A 20,613-nucleotide genomic window follows, 5' to 3' on the forward strand; every position below is an offset into this window, starting at 1 on the left:
TCCAAAATTATTCTCGCATGTCTATAAATATGTTGTAAGAATATAATTTGATAACGAATTCGCCCGATATTTCTTAAAATGTTAGTACGTGTATAATTGGCAAAGGCATTTAGTGGCAAATTTCATGTCAAAAGAGCAGTAAACAAGAACAATAAAACTAAAATAAAACTTTCTTCTCCATTTAGCAACATTTTGTTTTACTCATTCTAATTTTCGTATTTATAATTCCTCTCCTATGAAATTTACCACAAATCTACATTTCCCAACTATACACACAGTATCAGTATTAAAAGTACCCCGCAAAATTATCAAATTCTATTCTTACAAGAAAACAGTTGTAGATATGCGACAATCATTTTGGACATGAGTGTACCTGATTCATCACCGGTTTTGAACAGAAATTTCATTACCGACCGTTTTCGGGTCCTGATGTTTACTTGTGAACAATAGGTAACAACAATTATTACCACTTTGAAGCCAAAGGATCAAAGTATGTTCACCTAAAATTTCATCATATTGCAACCAATGAAAGTATTATACTTATTGAACGCCCTTTGTATAAAACAAGACAAACCAAACCAATACCCGTTACACGTGACATCAATTTTAGGTGTCAGTTTTTAGATCTTAAAATTTGTATACCGCTCCTAGTTTCAGATCTGATTTATCACTTTACATAAAACAAAATCCAAGCAAAACAAAAACTATTCGTTACTGTTCTTATAATGTGTCTTGAAGGAGACTATATTGCTGAAACTAATAGGTTATTAATATAACTTATTTTAGTCAGATTTTGGTATTTTATTTAATCTTGTTTTCTTCTAGTTATTTATAAGCAAATTATGCACTATCAGATATTTTCTTAAACACTAAATTTATTTTAACAAAAATACTTTATTTCCAACTGTCTAGAATATATAGTGTAAATAACGAACACTTAAATATTTGACAAAAATAAGTACCTTCATAAATACATCACAAAAACTACATCCTCTGTTATAAATACATACTTGGAACCTCTAAAATATGATCAATACCAATCTGGTAATGTTGACATCAACAACTTTGAGCACGGCTAGTAAGTTTTCAGAACGAATTTATTTCAGTTGTCATGAACACATTTAAGTGAATATTGACTATTGTACTGTTGAAGAAACTATACCGATTTGTTTAGGCATATTTTTCCAATTTCACCATTTGAGTTTCATGGATCCTTTATACATTTATCTGGACATTTATTAAAGTTAGTATTAATACATTGTAATTATATCTGTTAAAATTCAGTTTCACCGGGCATACTTACATTTTAAAGCAATATGAAGAGGTATCTCAACTCCCCAGGAGACTACCTCCTATACATTCAGTAATTAGGGTAGAATACGTATCCAAATTTATGTACACCGTGGCACTTTGCGTTAATATCGATCTAGCGCTATTTATTTCAACATTTCATCAGCTATTGTACATAATCATTATTTAATCTTGTTCAATACGGTCGATACTATCGGTAGATATACAGTCAGTATTACAAAGGCTATTTAACGCCAATATGAATCCTTAAAAGCACATACATTCCGTCACCGTCCTTCCTCCATGGCACAAATGCATAAATAAAACTTCTTATTGCTAAGCATAATCCATCCTGCTCCCATAATTTTACCGATGATTTCAAAAATCTGACATCGTAGTGGTATTTATTGTGTGTTAGGGCTACTAACCTTCGACAGTGCTTAATTTACATGCATTAATACAAATTTCATAATACGTAAAGATGATAAAATCAAATTATAATACAAATATTGCATTTATATCGAATGGTATTGAAGCTCTTCTAATTATCTGACAATTATAGGCCACTTGAAAATGTCTTTTTATCGTTTAACACCACGGAAACAAAGCTCAAAACTAATTGAAAGACTAGAAAACACGGACTTCGTATGAGCCTCACTCATTACTAAGAACGAAATCCCACAGTTCCTGTTCTTTATGTGTATTATATGATACAGGAAGTTTCAAAAGTTCCCTGACATAGGGTAACTCTTATTATCCGACTTCTAGTTTATATCTTCAATAGATGTGCAGTTTGTATACAAAGGATGCCACCTACGCGTGGTGGCTAGTGCCATAAGTCATTGTACGCGGAAACTTGTGGAGAACACCCCCAATAACTAAATGGCTAACCAGAACCCTCATTTCAAACATTTGACAGCCGCTTGTCAAGTCCACGTTGACCCTTAGTTGCCAGGGTTCCAAACGCTGTCCTTTCAAAACTAAGAACAAATTGACAGCTCAAAAGCACGTGCAGATTTGTTTTAAAGAAGGGACTCGACGTCATAGTTTTTTGCGGTCACTCAACGAGGGCGAATCATAAATGTCATTTTAGCAACAGTGGGTGGAGGGTTTCCTTGGCAACAGACCTTAACATTCCAATGTTGCCGCTAAATAGTTAACACGTGTTTTCAGAAGGAAAGAAGTTATTTTAGTCTTTCGTTTCTTTGTGCGTGGAAGTGGTTTACAAAAGCCTCCCTCCTTCCTACCATGCATAAACTGGGACGACAATCATCCTTTCCACTTGTCAAACAAACCAATATTTAGAGATTTTCCTTTTCGTTATGAGACTCAAGTACAGTTCCAGCTGATGACTTACCAGGACACGCACGAAGTGGCAACGGCGTACCACGTGCTTCTTGAACCGTAAATTTGTTTGGTTTTGAATACACTATAGAAGATTGCTGTTTATATATATATATATTAGTACTCGATTGTAGCAAAATGTAGAGACCCTGGGAAATGAGAAATCTGTTCTTCACAAGTTATTCACATCATATATTAAAGAAAAAATACATATTTGATTAGTTTCTTTTTTCAAAGACATATCTGTTCCTAAGATTAGGTTCCTTGTTCTTATATTGCCTGACATCTGTTTCACATTAATGATAGTATTGGGAGAGAGAGTGAGAGACAGACATAGTGGGTGTTGAGACACTGCAACCCCGCAAATGCGGTCAAAAGAGGGATGCAGAGAGGAAGGGACACTGTTGTAAAATCCTGCATGGAAACTTCAAAGAATTTGCCGAACTGCATTTCTATTGAAGAAATAAACTATACAATAAAATGTACGAGGTGAAACGTCTCCAAATATGATGTTTTCAATCTAAAGTGAAGGATTATTATTATTATTATTATTATTATTATTATTATTATTATTATTATTATTATTATTATTATTATTATTATTATTATTACAGTAGAACCTGCCTTCAACGGACCTTTTATTAAACGGAAAACTGTCTTCAACGGAAATTTCATAGTCCCATGAATTTTGCAGTACAAAAAGTTAAAAATCCCTTCGTTAAGCGGAAACTGTGTTATGCGGACAACGGAAAGCAAAATAAATCTTTAACGGAAAATTTTGAATTCCGGACTAGAAAATGTTAAGATATTCTATGAGAGGGTAAACATATACATAACACTGTCTGCGATAAAATCTTAGTTATTTTGTTAAATCTTCCTGGATAGTGTTGACCTTTCCCAACCGCTATTTATATTCATCGCCGACAATTTGTCTTTAATCCCGCCATCTTCATCAAGAATCATGCGGAAAGTCGGAAGAAGACGACGAGGTGGAGGAAGAAGAGGAATACGGTACTGTGTTCCAAAAAGAGTGTGGAATAAAGAAGTATTAAGATGCTCTCAGAAGTTTAAAAGAACTGCAACAATTTGTCTTACGGATAAATGACTGATTTACTTGGTGTAGTGTCTCAGGCTAAAGTGTAAGCGGAAAGTCGAGCAGCCAAGCAGAAATGTATACAGAAAACCCTGCTAACTATTGGAAAAAGTAAAGAAAACGTGTACATAGCATATTTTGTATTCATTTTAATTTTTTTTATATTAATTCGTACAAGAAAGAAGTATATAATTAAACAAGGTACGTACAGCAATATATTTTCTCAGTATGTGCGTTATAAGCATGTATTTTTTTTAACGGCAAGGTCTATCTCCATTAAGCGGAAACCTAACTTCAACGGAAATTTTTGCGAGTCCCACTCGATTCCGCTAAAGACAGGTTTCATTGTATTATTTATTTATTTAAATCAGACGAGCCGTTTGGGCTGTACACTCTTTATGCGACCAATGTTAAATGAAAATGCAATGTTGCCATTTACCTGGACCCACAACAGTGAATGGGGCCTGTCCAACATGTTAGCGTAAAAGACAGTAATTCCATTTACTTATGTTGTGAGTCCAGGTAAATGACAAACATTGAGCGCATAAATAGTACACCCCAAACAGCTTGTCAGATTAAAAAAAAAAAAAATCCTTCACTTTAGATTGAAAACCTTATATTTGGAGACGTTTCCTTTCTTACATTTTGTTGTAACTCTGATAATAACAGAGTTACCCCTATCTCAGGAGACTTTTGAAACACCCCGTACATTCTACAAAGGAAATATAACGGAAATATACTTGCACATCATTCTGAAATAACTTACCAAATTAAGAGGCGCCGCCTCTTATTTGAATTCTTCACGATTCTAAAATAAACTACTAACATCAGATTATAACTCCCCTTTTCGATATTCAAGAACATCGTGCTGTTTTGTTCAAAATAAACTATTCAAAATTGAACATTTCTAAAGACACTATTTCAAAAACAAACTTAGGAACTAAAAATAAAGTTAACAATTATACCATACAAATAACAATATTGTCTAAATATTTGGTGCTTATGTTCGATCTGATCTTTGTTTAATCAGATAGGAACTATTTTAATATCTAAAATACTATCTAAACATTCATGTGACCTGTCACATGGTTCAGTTACATTGTAATCTAAAGATTTTTCTCAAATGTTCAATTTTTCTTTGCATACTTCGAAAAAACTAACAAAGCAATTAGCAACCCTAACAAACGTTCTGAAGCAATTCTTCCTATAAATATAAAACTGTTATTCCGCAAGTGTTCGATAACAAAGCACTCAAAAATAACGTTACATCAAACTACTATTTGAGACTAAATATTGTTCCCATTCTCGTTCTAACTCCTAAGAGTTCTGTTTAATGAAATTGATCAGACCATTCGTTGAAGCATCATGAGATGTAACTGGATCGGCAGTCTTCAGTTCTGGTTCGATGGCTTTAGCAAGTTGCTTACCCAACTCAACACTGAAAATACAAATTCAGAAATAAACAATATATGTATGGACTTAATACATTAAAAAAAAAAAAAATAGTAAATAAAATTTTGAACCTTCGTACTGTTAAGCGGGATCCATTTGAATCCCAACGCTCAATTTATGCATTTTATTAGCAAACTTTCTTTTTTTTTATCTGTTCATGATATAAGCATGTATCAAAATGCATAAAATTTATGAAAATTTAAATTATACAGTGAACGTTGTAATTATTGATTCATACAAGGCATAATTAAAAATAGAGTAGGTTTTTTTTTTTTTTTTTTTTTTTTTTTTTTTTTTTTTTTTTTGTAACAACTGCTAACGCTACAACTATTTGATGTAATTTTTCCAGAGGCGCTAGTTAGGTTGTGTTTACCGTGCTATCGCGCATCATGGATTTCGAACACGGCGTGAACATGTTCTGATTCAATTTAAAAAATATGTGCCAAAGAAACGCATGAAATGTTGAAATTGATGTATTGGCGATAATACTGTAACTGTGAAGACTGTTTACAAGTGGTATGAGCGATTTAAAAGCAGAAATGAGTCAGTAGAAGATAATCAACGTTCGGGACGTCCATTAACCTGAAACATAACTAGTAAAAATTGTTCGTTCAAACAGGCGAGTAACTATTTGAGAGCTTCCCAAAGAACTAAACACCTAGTACGGGTCTGTACAAAGCATTTTAACCACCGATTTGGAAATGAGCAGAGAGTGCGAAATTCGTTCAAGTTTTTGACTTACGAACATGAGCTTTTGGTCGACAAAAGTGGTGTTTATATGCTCAGGATATAGCACCATGCAACTTCTGACTTCCCCAAAATTAAAACCGTGCTTAAAGTTAAACGTTTTGAGTCCATTTGAGACATTGAGAGGGCCACAACAGAGCAGCTGAACACCCTTCCAAAAGAAGCCTTCCAGAAATGCTTCCAGTCATGAAGTCAACGTTCCAGCTAGCGAAGGACAGTACTTTGAAGGAGATTAAGTGAAATTCCATGTAAACTTATCACTGTTTCTAATAAAATTATTCACCGTATTTTTTTGATCACACCTCGTATGCACTGAGCATACAAACACGAAATACCTCAAATTTCAAGGTGAAAAATGTGTGACTCGACCGGGAACCTAACTAAGTCTTCGGTTTGCCAGGCTGATGCACTATGAAGTACGCTACTTAATCCACTCTTGACCAGTTGCACATTTCCATTCTTGAGGATAGTGTTCTACCATTCAGTCCTCATGGAATGTACAATTTCTATTGTGCTTTGACAGGTGTTCATATTAACTAACACCTAGGACGGTTGAATGACAAACTGGTATTGTCTACGTGATATAAATTAATAAGCATCCACCGCAAGAGTGGATACATATGGGTGACCAGATGGTGTAGTTAGTGTCAGTGCACAGTAATAAAAATTTGCGACCTGCGTTCAGCTAGGTTGCCATGCTGCAAGAATCTTGTAGCTGTTATTTAAAAATCTTGCAACCCCATCTTTCTATTCACTATTTACACATTACAACTTTCTGAAAGCAAGACATATCTCTACCCATGCAGCACTGCACTCTAGTGGACAAATAGTGAACCTCCTCATTAAAAACTTGTATTTTGGCGTGCTTTCCCTCCCCGTCCAAAAGAATCCATCGCTTCGAAAGCGGCGAAACTTTTTCTTTATGTCAATGGGAGGTTGATAGCAGGTAGCAAGCAAGACGACCCAGAAAGCTGCACATAGTTTGACTCCTTGCAAAACGAAAAAAATTTGGCATGTCCCTTTTAAGACTGTTTACCATGAAGTTCACACGATTTGTGTTTTTTTGCTTTAAAATTTATTTTTTTTTTTTTTTTACTTTGTTTAAAACAATTGTTTTGAAAAAACCTCGTAGTTTAAACCAGCAAACTGATTTATTGTAATGATTATTGCAGAATATTGAACTTCGTGTCTGGTACTAAATTTCTAGTTGGCAATGTTTGTGTCTAATTTGCTATTAAATTCTAACAAGCCAATGTCACAGTAACAAATTACATGAAATACAATAATTGTCATTCAATTATATTCTTTCATAAATAATCGAAAAACAAAATTTCATATTGTACTGGAAATTGAGGTTTACTTCAAATTATACGCGTTTCAACAATTAGCGTAATTTATTAAGCTAGTACTAGAATTAAGCTGAATTTTTTTCCATCTCTGCAGAAAAAAAAAATCTGAAGATGCATGTAGTCTACGGAACATTGTGTTTCGTTAATGGCATAATATGTAATGTTTTTCCTCAGTTATATGAAGAGTCACGAAAACACTGAAGCTGTTAAATATAAACAATTATATAACATAAAAACCAACTCGAAACTTGATTCTTTAGCTACCTTAACAGCATATTTTATAGATCAAGTCAGAACGACAAACAAGGAATAAGGGAGTACTCAATATAGTTTGAAGAAACAGCCAGAAGAAGCCTACAGAACTTTCGTAGATGAAATATAGCTGAGAATACAAATTACGGCATTATAATGAATTTAATTTTTACTTCAATTACATAGAATGAATGTAAAGATGCTAACTTTAAATTATTTGAAGATTCATTTTGCACTTTAATATCTCGTATGGATTTTTTTCTGTCATTATGTACAGTCATGTCCAAAATGATTGTCGCATATGTATAACTGTCTTCTTATAAGAATATAATTTGATGATTTTGCAGGGTACTTTTAATACTGATACTATGTATATAATCGAGAAATGTATATTTGTGGTAAATTTCATAGGAAAAGTTATAAATACGGAAATTAGAATGAACAAAACAAAATATTGCTAAATGGACACGAAAGTTTTATTTTCGTTTCATTGTTCTTATTTACTGCTCTTTTGACATGAAATTTGCTACATACATATCTTTGCCGATTATACACACACTAACATTATAAGAAATACCGGGCGAATTTGTTATCAAATTATATTCCTACAACAACATATTTATAGACATGCGACAATAATTTTGGACATGAGTGTACAGTATATTGATTTTTAATAATCAATTCTTGGGTAACAGTGGAAAAGCAATATAAAAAGCCTATAGCCCGCATACAGAATTAGCTGCCAGCAGATACCTAGCTGGTAGTGATTTGAAAAAAATAACGCACCAAAACAGAAAAACTGGTGTTGCTGGTATCCCAATTGATAAAAGTAACCGTCCGATAAGCGGAAGATTATAATTCGGATACCCGCAAGTCCAGGGGCCTGAGAGTTCGTAGCTAAACAATCACTCCAACTAAGAATTACACCCGTTAGCCACTCTCCTCCCGTGGTGAACTCGAGCTTGCTGTATCTTATTTTCTATAACGTAAATATAGTTACATCTAAGAGATATTAATAGCACCTACCCCCACTGATCGAAGGAATTGATGTCCCATATCACTCCCTGAGTAAAGATCTTGTGCTCGTAAATTGCTGAAACAAAGAAAAGTAACTTGCATTAAACATGTCTAACACAAATGTAATATTTAAAAAAAAAAAAAAAAAAATCTACAAGAATAAACACAAAACTGATAAGAATTCCAAATATTCCTGACAGTTATTACATGAACAATGGGTTTATACACGCACGGATAGTTTCCGGATCTGCTGCGTTCTAATCATACTAGGTTCGCTAGACATCCTGAGGCTGTGGAATTAGCCGTGCGGTTTTAGCACAACTGAGTCGCACTATTTCAATGTCAGGGTATAGTTTTTAGGATTTATTCTCATTACTTGAAATATAGACCCTGTAGATTTTGACTGGTGGAGTGTTTTGGCTTGTGGAGGGTTAGGAAACTACTCTGCATTCTGACGTTTTGTCGACAGGTCATACTAAAAAACCCATATCTCATCCCCAGTAACGATATTCAGGAGGACGTTAAGATCCCTAATACCGGTAGCAGTCAGTTCTTTGCAGTGATCAACCCTGTTCCTTTGTTGGTCATTTGTTAAAGAATGAGGCACAAAACTGGTACAAACCTTCCTCTTGTTGAGATCGTGGGTTAATATTTGTCGCATAGTTCCTTTATTCACGTAAGAGAGACTGATTAGATGGAGAATGAGATGAAAAAGTTGGAGGTTGAAGAACATAGAGGAAAACTTCCTACACGGTACTTGTCCACCACGAAGCCCACTTGGCAGTGTGACAAGTGCAGTTTTGTTAATGGGAAAGTGGAAGTTCCTTTCATTTGCTACGATAAATTGATTCTCACAGATTTACTTCATAATTCACAAATGACTGAACATGTTAGTTTACTTTATTTTTAAATTAAAAGCAAATGTTTATGAATCATTCTTTTACAGAATCTTACTTGGCGACAAACGAAGCAAAATCTTAGGAAGGAGGAAACTAAAAATATAAACACCCTTGTATTTTTTATAATAATGATTGTGATTACTACTAGTTTCAGATCTAGAATTTCAATATAATACTACTGTGTATTTATTAGTTGAATATACTGTAGATGTAACTGTTGACTTCAAGAACAATAACATTCATTGACGTTAATCATTTACACCAATTTAAATACTTTTATTGGGATTTTATACTCTCTAATCTGAAATACAAATTTATACAAAACTAAGCAACTTACCAATCAAAGCTCCAAGAGTAAAAGGAGTCACTTTCTGCACCACAATGGAGTTAGTTGGTCTGTTACCAAGGAATACTTTATGAGGTAAAATCTTGTTGAGTGCATCGCCGCTCAGCCCAGACTTTTCCAACTCTTGCCTTGCTTCTTCTTCAGTCTTTCCTTTCATCAGAGCTTCAGTTTGAGCCAAGAAGTTCGCCAGAAGGATCTGTTCATGCAAAAATTATAGTGAATTTTAAACACTGTGTATGTCGAAAAGAAAACAATTTTACATAGTATGAACCATACTTAATTCTGATGGAGAAACTTTTATTGAGTTGTCGGAAAGCGCCTAATTTCTAGAATTTCTCACTTCGATTCAATGAGAACCACATGTTACGAGAAAAAGCCAAATAGAGGTACATGAGAAATAAATAAGTTTTCGCTTACACCATCTCCTTAAAAATAGACCCGCGAGGCATAGATGTTGAAACAGAAAATGAAGTCGAAAGCATATTAACGGATTTAGTATTTCTTGAGATGAAAAAAAAAAAAATGAAATTAAATTGAGTTTTACGTCCCATGGTTATGCCGACTAGGCTAAAGGATACGATGAGAAATTAATAAAATGGTGGAATGAAGAAAGTGGGAGGAAACGGGAGAACTCCGAGGAAACCCACGAACACTGTTTGTCTACCACAAAATTCACTTGTCGCGAGCTGGGATCGAACTAGGACCCCACGCACCACAGGTAAACGCTCTACCACTGAGTCACCGCGACCCCTTTTTGAGATGAGTTTGGAAAAAGCTATATCCGAGATTACGAATGGAAACGCAACCAAGATGATAATATATCAATCGAATTCATTTTCTGAAGACTACCATGATATCGTTGGCTAAGAAATCGAACCCAGAAATATATGAGAGGTATAAAACTAGTAGTTTCATATTGCATGAAGGAAAAAAAACCTTTGAATACTTAACAGAAGGTGGTTCAAGAACCAATGAAGTTCAGAAGGTACAGTTCGGATTTAGAGGTTAGAGCACAAGAGATGCAATTGGCTTAAGGGAAATCGGTGAAAGTTTCTAAGAAAAGGGAAAGAGGTATGTTGTATTTATTGATCTAGAATAGGTTTTTGCCATTTGAACTGGGAATTGTTGGGAGCTCTAAAGAAGGTTAGGATGGAATGGACAATTCGAAGACTCATAAGAAACTTACATGAACCAATAAGTATGCGTTACAATAGGGGAGAATGTAAGAAGAGAGTGCAATTTGGAGGAAAGTTCGACACGGACGCTGTCTCTCGCCTACATTATTTAATATCTATCTAGAAGAGATAGTGAAAAAGAGCCTATATAATGGACTGCATTTCGATAGGAGAGAATGATTAGGTTGTATATATTTTAGATATGTTGCTTGTTGCGGAATCTGAAAAGAAAATCAATACGATGTCTGAAAACTTGACGGACTGTGAAGAATGTCAGATAAAAATGAATATTAGAAACACAAAAGCCATGGTGATTGGAACAAAGCGGTCGGTGACAGATACAGAAGTCGGAAGAGAGAAACAGATGACTAGTTTTCGATACCTGGCTAGTATTATTGTGCTGCCAATATGTCTTGAGCCGTGGCAAAAATGCGAACTAAAGCTCACACCCACGCGTTGAGCCAATAATGGTTCAGCTATTGCTAAGCGAAAGAAAGCGAGTGGAATTCCTTCAGCCGATAGCAGCGCTTGCAACGGAAGACTAGGGATCAAGTCAATGTGGCATTAGTATAGTAATGATACGAAGTACGGATGTGAAATAAAAGCAAAGATAGGAATGGGGAACGAAGTTTTTAGAAGGAAAGTGTTTAGTGGATACCTGAACAGAGTTGAGAAAAAGCCACATAAAATGCTTCGTGTGGAGTATTGTACTGTATAGGTCAGAAACATGGGCATTACGAAAAAAAATATTAAAAAAGAATGGAAGCTTTCGAAATGTGGGTGTGGAAAAGAATGGAGAGCATTTGTTGGGTCGAGCGGATAACGAATGAGAGGATGTTAGAAATGATGGGGGAAGAAAGAACAATTTCTGATATTATTAAGAAAAGGAAGAGAAACTGGTTGGAATATTGGCTGAGAAGAAAGTGTATCATGAGGATCATGCTAGAGAGTATGGTGGTGGGAAATAGGGAGAGACAAAGGAGGCTACAGTTGATGAATAGTATGAAAACAGAAAAATCATATATGAAGATTAAGAACTCAGTTAAGACGACCGTGGAGCATGGAAGCTCCTCAGTTGCGCCAAATAACCTGCCAATAGTGGCAGAATACCTATGATTATGAACTTCAAATTCAACCTGGGCAGAAGATTAATCCAGGTCTACGGCATACCATATCGGTGCGCTAGACAGTTTGTCCCTAGATAATTCAAGCACCTTTATTTCCGGTCTTGGAAGGAACCGGATTTCGTAGTGGTTAGTGTATGGCACGCAAGCCGGAGTCCCGAATTAGATTTCGGACCCAATTGCACTTTTTTCCTTAATCTCAGATAAAGAATTGCAGATTTTCATACGAAAATGAAAGGTTTGGGCAAAGATAGAACATATGTACCGACTACGCTTTCCAGTTAAGCTGAATTTAGTATGGTTTAATCCACTAAATGAATTCGAAAATATTTATTGACATCTTTTGTGAAAAGTTCTTACTCAAAAAGAAACACACACTTTAAGAATTATTATTATTATTATTATTATTATTATTATTATTATTATTATTATTATTAAAATTTTAAAAAGTGGAAAAATTCAGCCAGGTCTCCTATTTATATCAGAGATTTTCTGACAGTCCGAGTCACTATTCATCTTCGGTTTCAGACACTAGATATGGTATCAAAAAATCAGTTGATTCCTCTATTTTCAACGAATGCTTGCAAGTTCAAAACAATCAAATCACTCGCATAAAATATTTTACCTTATGATGCAAGCCATCTTGAATTGGATTGTGTGTTTGGACAGGTGCAATGAAGTCAGCCGGGATCAACCTCGTTCCCTGATGAATCAACTGATAGAAGGCATGTTGACCATTAGTGCCTGGCTCACCCCACACAATTGGACCTGTGCTGTAATTCGCCTGCAATCCACTGCGAGTAACATACCTGTCAAGAGAAAAATAAGCATATTTTTAGCAAATACGACTTGGGAATAATTGTTTGATAAGTACGACAATTGTTTAAACCATATTCCTCCATACTACTTTATATTTAGTCCAGTTTTGCAGCGATTAAGGCTTTGCACCACAATTCTAGACTTCAGTAAGTAACTCATGTAACAGCATGTTTTCTTCAGATGTATTGTCGAAAAGACTGAAAATGTCTCGAAACTGTACATGCAGTGTCTTCCGTATGTTTTAAATTACAAGAATTTTTATATATAGTTAATGAACAATATTGTTACATGATTATATTGTATTATATATAATCACTTATTCGTACATAAGAGTCTCTAAATGTAGCTGCTAAATTAATGCTGCTGTGCATTGCTTAGATAGTCTCCTGAGTAGTTTATAATTTCCTACAAACTAAAATCTAATTCTTTTCCGGTTGGTAAAGTTCCCAAAATAGCTGACATTCCCTCATTGAATTGCTATACTAATACGTTGTAAAAAGAAATGCTCTGCATCGGGTATCCCTCAATTTTAGTGATGTGCGTTGAATAACTTCGTTGATAAGATTAAATTCTTCTTGGCCCTATTAAACACTTGATTCAAATGCTATTGTAACAAACATACTTATCCAATAGATTGATATATTCCTTTCTCCGACCTCTCCAAGTTGCTACGAGTCCTACTGAGCATAAGTATTTCCACAGGTGAATGGTTTGGTTTGATTTAGTTTAACGTCTTATGGTTATGCTTGCTAGGCTAAAGGAAACTTAGACCTATTGGTTATAGTGGAATCCGAACCACTTTGGTCGTTCAACTGTACCCCACCGGGAATCGAACCCGGGACTACACGTCTCCACAAGTGAAGTCTCAAAAGCAAGCGCCTTCCCTTTTTTTTCCATAGTAGTAACGTCATTCCGTCAGGCCTTTTTCCGTCATTGCGGTTGCATCCATTTGGTTCTCTCACTGAATAAGAGATCTCAGAATAATATTAACACTAGTATGTCGTGAAAGCCTGCTAGCACTGTTTTTACGTAAGCCAGGCAATCCTTCACCTACATGAGCGTTACATGTAGAGCAACGGTGTGGCTCGCAGGTATCTACTCCTAACCGTAGAGCAGTGGCTGTTCGAAAGGTCTTGATAAATGTAAGCCCAGAGAAGATGAAGATAAGGCTTGAAGCCATGTTCCGTTTTCAGGAAATGTGAGAGCAAGGAACCTGGCTTTATCTTCAAGATTATCAGTTCAGCGTTTAAGTGAAACTGCAAGACTCTTTACTATACATTTATCTCAGGCTCACTCGATATTTCTTTCGAGTGCTGGGGGATCTAATCCTACTAGGTTCAGGGTTCCCACAAAAAAAAAGTGAAGATCGATTTCCCTGACAAATTCTTGTTTTCCTAGTCATAAAATGTTGAATATAAATGGGAAGATATGGAGCAAGTTCTATCATACACTTTTTTAACGGCCTCCTCCATCCCCATACCCATCCAACACTCCTTTAATTACCATTTACATATTTGTTACGTTCAGTATAAGTAATTGTTATTTACACAAAATTTATCATGTAAGTATATAATAATATACGTATGATACAGTACTAAATGCCTTGACATTGCACATTAGATTTTTTCTTTTCTTGAAAAACCAAAAAGCAATATTACATGCAGTCAAGAATATATTACCAACTCTTCCTGAAACCTATTACTATCAGTCCTAAAATGAAAGTTCTACGTTCGACGGTTATGCTGTCTACGCTAAAGGGGACGGTGATGAGAAACCTGTAAATGAAATGGTGGAGTGAAGAAAGTGGGAGGAAACGAGAGAACACCGAGAAAACCCATGCACATGGTGTATGTCCACCATGAACCAGAGGTGAATGTTCTACCACTGGGCCACCGTGGCTCACTTATCAGTCTAATATTACCAACTCTGAGACATGTTAATCCTCACATTCACATTTTTGAAACAGAATTTTGTTTTGCTTTTCCTTGAATTTGTTCTATGAGAGAGTCTTGTTCTTGTTTGTAACATTTCCATTTGTTTCTTCCTTCTTCCAATGTCTTAACTTCAGCACTTAGTTTTCTTCTTTCGCCTTTGATTTTACTTTCCTCTGCACTTCTGATTAGTTTCTGTTTAAGGTATTCATCATAGAGTTTTCGAGCTGAACGAACTGAGAGAAGCATTCTTCGATCAACAAGAACAGATTTTAGATATTCATAGTACATAAATGCATCATGCATCCGCCTCTGTGCTGCCAGAGAATCTTCGATTTGATTTTCTACAACAAGTGTCTTATTGACTAAGAACCCGCCCTCCACTGAGACATTGCAGTGAGAAGAAATTAAAACATTTTCACAACATTCCACAAATTAGAATATTGTTTGTTTCTTGTACATTACCTTTGCAAAGAAACCGTCTAACCAGATGCTGTCCATCTTCTCTTCGTATTCTCTGAAGTCATGAGACCCCTGAATTTCAGTACAGAAAGACCCAAATTGACACTTTACTTTGTCAGCTACAGAATCAGATATTCTGTTATGCTCATGCACAGTTTGTAGGCTGAGTTTCACACGTACCATTGGATTTGGAATGTAGCTTTGCTACGACACATAAGTGGTACATAAACACGTAAAAGATAAGTAGCGCAGTACTGCATGGGCAAGCCTACCAGGGGAGTATGCCCCTACTCCCAAATGAATATGTCTGCTTCTAGCAAACTGTCTACATCAGTCATTGGCTCTGGTAACTTACGGTGTACCTCTACCTTAATTAGAGGAGATTCCACATTGCCTGAACGATCTTATCGGGAGGGGAATGGCAGATTCTTACCTGCAGGGGGACTGAACGGCCACTGGGGAAAAGTGCAATCCCAGATATTTGAATAACTGTTTCTGATCCCAGTAAAACTGAGATGCCCTGTGGGATGACTGGCATCAAATTCAAATGCAGCCTAACACGTACACTTGGATCCGGGATGAGATACGGGAATATCTACGTATGTGTGACACTTCTACACATGAAGGAAGTTACTGTAGAACGATAGAAGTAGGCAGAGCCGGGAATGAACAAGCCCCGTAGCCATCTCCCGGGGCTCCCGCATTGTGTTGGACTGTCGGTTTGTGGTCGTACATTGGGATTCGGTAGTTCATGGGAGCCAATCCCAGGAATCTGGGTAACAGCGAGCATAGACAGGAGGTGAGCTTGCCTCGAAACGCTCGGGCACCATTGTCTGCAGAGCATGGGAGAAATGACTCTAGCAGTCCGTCTCTATCAGCTGGTAAGCACTCAAGACCGGTCTGGCTGTGCACTCTTTAGACAACAGGGGTTACATCGCTAAGGCGAGTCAAGTTTAAGGGACAAGTCTTGACATCCACTAAGTGTACGAGGACACTATGCCCAAGTCAGAGGAACTACAGGCCGGGTGCCTCTTGGCGGAACCGATCCATTAGATAGGCCGAACTAACGAGGCACTTGTCTGCTAAATCGTGGTAGTAGGCCACTTGATCCTAATAGGGCGTAGAAATAAGTTTTGGGGTGACGTGTATTGAGCAGACTCATGAGATATATCAAGACTAGTGGTAGACTCATCCATGGGAGAGGAACTACAAACTCGACACTAGCAAAATAAGTGCAGTCCACCTCTGACTGCCAACGTTATACACGCAATGGAGAAATTTGGAATTGTTTGTTTGTTTTGGTCAGAAGTCCAAATTAGAGATATGAAAGATATTAAAGCATTTGTTGATTGGCATTGGCTACACAACCCTTTCCAAAGCAATACGAGGGGCTCTCAAAAAGTTCCCGGAATGTAGTTGTAACTTTATTACCACAATATAGGTTCATATTCACCTAATTGCCTTCAAAATAGGCTCCTTGAGGCTATGCACACTTTTTCCATCCCTCCTGACATTGCTGTAAACGCTGAAAATCCTATTTTTGTGTGTTCCACAGTTCGGCCGTGGCATTGGTTTGGATGTCTTCTTCGGTGGCAAAACAGTTACCTTTGAGGCCCTGTTTGATCTTGTGAAAGAGCCAGAAATTCGCTGATTTCGCTGGTGCTAAATCACGTTGGGGAAGTTTGGGATAAGAAAACCTTTCAAGAAATTGACACAAACTGTTTCATTACAAAGAACAGTGAAGGTTTCCAACAGTCCGGTTGCCTGTCATAATTCAATTTCTTCTTCAAGTGAGGAATTTTTATCTTCAACGTTCCCATGAAATTCTAATGACACATTAAGAAAAGATTTAATGTACATTAGAATTATAGGACGTCAACCAATTGATGCCGATTTCAATCTTGTTTACCTCCCTCCATCTGTCTCCACAAGGGAACATTCATTCAGGGCCTACTATGGGATACAAGAGTAGGGAGGTGTAAAACTAGATCCAACTGAATGGAGTTGGAAGAAAGAAGGAAAGTATCTTCAACCTGTTCCTTCTCAGCAAAAGCCTGGTGGTCTCTTGAATTTGATATCATGTAGCTCGAAAGAAGATTACAACTTCAGATGCAGCTGCTGAAGACATCAATTTATATGCAGCAACTTTTGTGGTCACTGTGCTGGTTATGGATGCAGTAGTCGTGCTGTGGCAATAAAGGAAGACAGCTAATCTACCTTCTTATGATGATAAAGTAAATGAAAATGAGACTGCTGAACCATCTCGTCGCCTTCGTAAAATTGAATGAAGCACAGAACTTTCCTTAAAACTCCAGAGCTTCACTGAAAATGTTATTTTTTTTCTATTATACAATGTGCGATTTTAGTATTTTTATTTTTAAAATGTATATTAACTATTGACGAAGTGATTATCTATTGATATTCGCAATTAAAAGTAAACTGAGCAGTCAATTTAGTATGATTTCTTATAGATGTATAAATGTGTAAACTACAATGCATACCTGAAGATGTAAGCTTCCATTACTGTATTATAACTGTAATTAAACTGTCACTTTTACTGTAACAAAACTAACCATAAAATCTTATCGTAACTATAAAGATATTATAGAATCTATTCAGAATATTGCTGCAGTTTCCTAGAAATTCTTAAATTATTGAATCTAATGATATCGCTATCACTATTATTGATGTGACGGAAAATTACGCATTATACCTTCCATTATATAAAAGCTATTAGCTACGTTAGTTCTAAAGATACATCAATGATACATATCTCATTGGAAAGCTCTTGAAGTAACCAATAATGATTGTTTCAGGTCGGTTTTTAGAATTCGTAGCGGTTACGGAGATATTTGAGCTTAAACATCAAAAACAGAATTGAGAGCATTCCATTTTTTCACTTCATGACACCATATTTAAAAATGGCGGCAACAAAAACTCTTTAGCCTATAAAACACTTTCCAATGTATTCTCTCATAAACGGTGCCAAAACAAAGTTCTTATCTTAAAATGATCTATAGTTATAATAGTTTGAGATTTGGGAGACGAGTTCGGTTGGCAACCATATTGATGACGTCATATCTCCGTTTCCTCAAATGTGATTTCTTGAGACTTTTAGTATGTTCATATATAGATATAGTAGAATTGATGCTGAAAACTTCAGCTTGTTATTCCAAATTTCCACCTTCAGGTCTATTTTTACTGGGCTAAATAGCCTTAATGCTCGTAATATATAATATGCAGAATGAGCTGAAATTTTGGCTAATTTGGAAAAGAAGAAATTAATTTAGAGATTTTTTTTTTTTTTTTTTTTTTGATAATTTACTCCGTGCATCGGCCGAGATGGCTGCGCCTAACATTTCAGCATCAGATGATAAAAGCTGAATTCCTCTGGTGCTGATTCATTAAAACTGATAGACTCTCAATTTGATCATTTGTAGCACCCAGAAAACTCGCTTTGCATTTGAAGTAGCTTAGAAAAAACACCAATAACTGACGCAGGTGTTCGAATAGTGTTTAATGTAGTATGTAATACTACATCCGTATTTCCTGCTATGGTTCCATCGTCCTAATACCAAATGTTCAGCTCAGTATTAATATCATTTGCAATTGGTTGAAGATCCAAAGCAAACAGAGCCGGGCCTAGTGTATCGCCCTGTTCCACTCCGCGTTGTGACGAGATATTTTCTTCTATGAAAAAGTTACTAGGCTGAAAGTACTTGTATGGACCTTACAGAAAGTACTTGTAAGGTTAGAAAATTATTTTTGACCGAAAGGAGCATAGAATCGCGGTTGATTCCAAAAATGCTTTTACTTGAGTGTGGGGACATCAATAATAAATTCGTGCAGCATGGATGGTAGTTTCGTCCCCCAGATGGCATGCAAACTCCTAATTGATGTGCTGATAAAATGTGGAGTAATGAGTCACGCATTGGGAAACAATCTTAGCAGACAAGCATCTCTACATTTCCACAGCTATTGGTTTGATACCACCGCTTCTCTTCTTCAAAGCTATAAGTGATGCACCACAGAAAATCAGTCTAAGCATAACAGGCACATTTCCAGATAATTAAGAGGAGTGATTCACATGTAGAAGTGATCAAGATGTTCTTTTGATTCGAAAGCTTGACTTACAATTAGTATCAATCTTTTAGGATGTTTCCGACGCTGAAAGAAAGAAAGAAAAAAAAAAGTGTAGTGAGGTAAGACCAGCTTGGTGGTTTGCGGAAGGATGGTATTTGTATTATTTTTTGAAAAGGTATCTTCCCATATAAGTATTTACATCGAGAAACTCCGTTGATAATATACGTTTGGCATATTATTTGTGTGTTAATCTATTGTACGCTAATAATGCTTGCAAAAGGTTACTCATCCATAGAGAATGGAAGTTTACTCACTTGCCATTAGACTCCATATCGCCCTGTTGAAAATAGGCTGCAAATCGATGCAGATACTGGTCGTACGGGAGTAAAGCATGAGTTTCTGCGCCGTAGAAGTTGTGGTACCAAACGCCCAGAAGAGCTAAGATTACGGGAGCCTACAAGAAAATGGAATTAAAAATTAGATTATATATTTTTTTAACTGCAGCTGCGTTGTTTATGAAACCAATTTCCATATCTGCGTCCGTAGAACTCGCAGACAAGGATGTACACAACGAGTGAGTCCTTGGGGGTGTCTGGATATCCCCTCCGAAATCGCGACTTTTCTGTAAATTTAATGTAATTTTAGAAGTGATTTTTACAAGTTAATATAATTTATCCTCAAATTGAATTAGGACCCTCCTCTCCAAAATAAATTCCTGTGTACATGCCTGCGCAAAGGAACAATTTTATTTGAAAATTAAATTATGTTTCAACTGCATCATATCTTAATTGCCTTCAAAAGTTGGAAAGAAATATATACTAGATTTTCAAACGTAGTACTAGACAATTATACTCTACTGCTTTTCGTAAATACTATATTCAGAGGTGAAAAGAAAATTTTTACATGTTCGGCCAAACTTACTGAAATAATACCACTGGTACCACTGGTGGAGATTATAATCCCTAATTCAACCTCAAACACCCAGAGAAAGAACAGTTCATTTCAAATACTAGTACCTCCTAATCGCACGGAACAAGATGCAAATCACCCAAAATAGAGCAATGTTCCAGTAAATATACAATTTAGGCAAATTTAGCGAACCATCGCATTAGTGAAGGGAAAGGGGCGGGGAAGAAATACATTTCCCCCACGCATGGCTCTCATTTTGTTCTAGCCCACAGTATCAAATTTGTCATTACTGCATTAGGTCAATAGACTCAAATTAATCCG

At 36.1% G+C, this 20,613-nt stretch overlaps 1 protein-coding gene across 1 annotated transcript in view; it reads right to left on the reverse strand.

The window, feature by feature from the left end:
• Positions 1 to 874: 874 nt before the first annotated feature.
• Pgi (glucose-6-phosphate isomerase) overlaps positions 875 to 20,613 on the reverse strand; it is a 35,814-nt gene continuing 16,075 nt past the window's right edge. Inside the window, exons 7-11 of the mRNA XM_081738312.1 lie at positions 19,698 to 19,837; positions 12,714 to 12,897; positions 9,781 to 9,985; positions 8,554 to 8,620; positions 875 to 5,165 (exon numbers count right to left, since the gene is read on the reverse strand). Of these exons, the coding sequence (XP_081594438.1) occupies positions 5,045 to 5,165; positions 8,554 to 8,620; positions 9,781 to 9,985; positions 12,714 to 12,897; positions 19,698 to 19,837 (717 nt within the window). The 3' untranslated portion in view covers positions 875 to 5,044. The remainder of the gene's footprint in view (positions 5,166 to 8,553; positions 8,621 to 9,780; positions 9,986 to 12,713; positions 12,898 to 19,697; positions 19,838 to 20,613) is intronic.

Source organism: Thermobia domestica, chromosome 2 (assembly GCF_964235325.1).
Source record: "Thermobia domestica chromosome 2, izTheDome1.hap1.1, whole genome shotgun sequence".
In the NCBI taxonomy this organism is placed as follows: Eukaryota; Metazoa; Arthropoda; class Insecta; order Zygentoma; family Lepismatidae; genus Thermobia; species Thermobia domestica.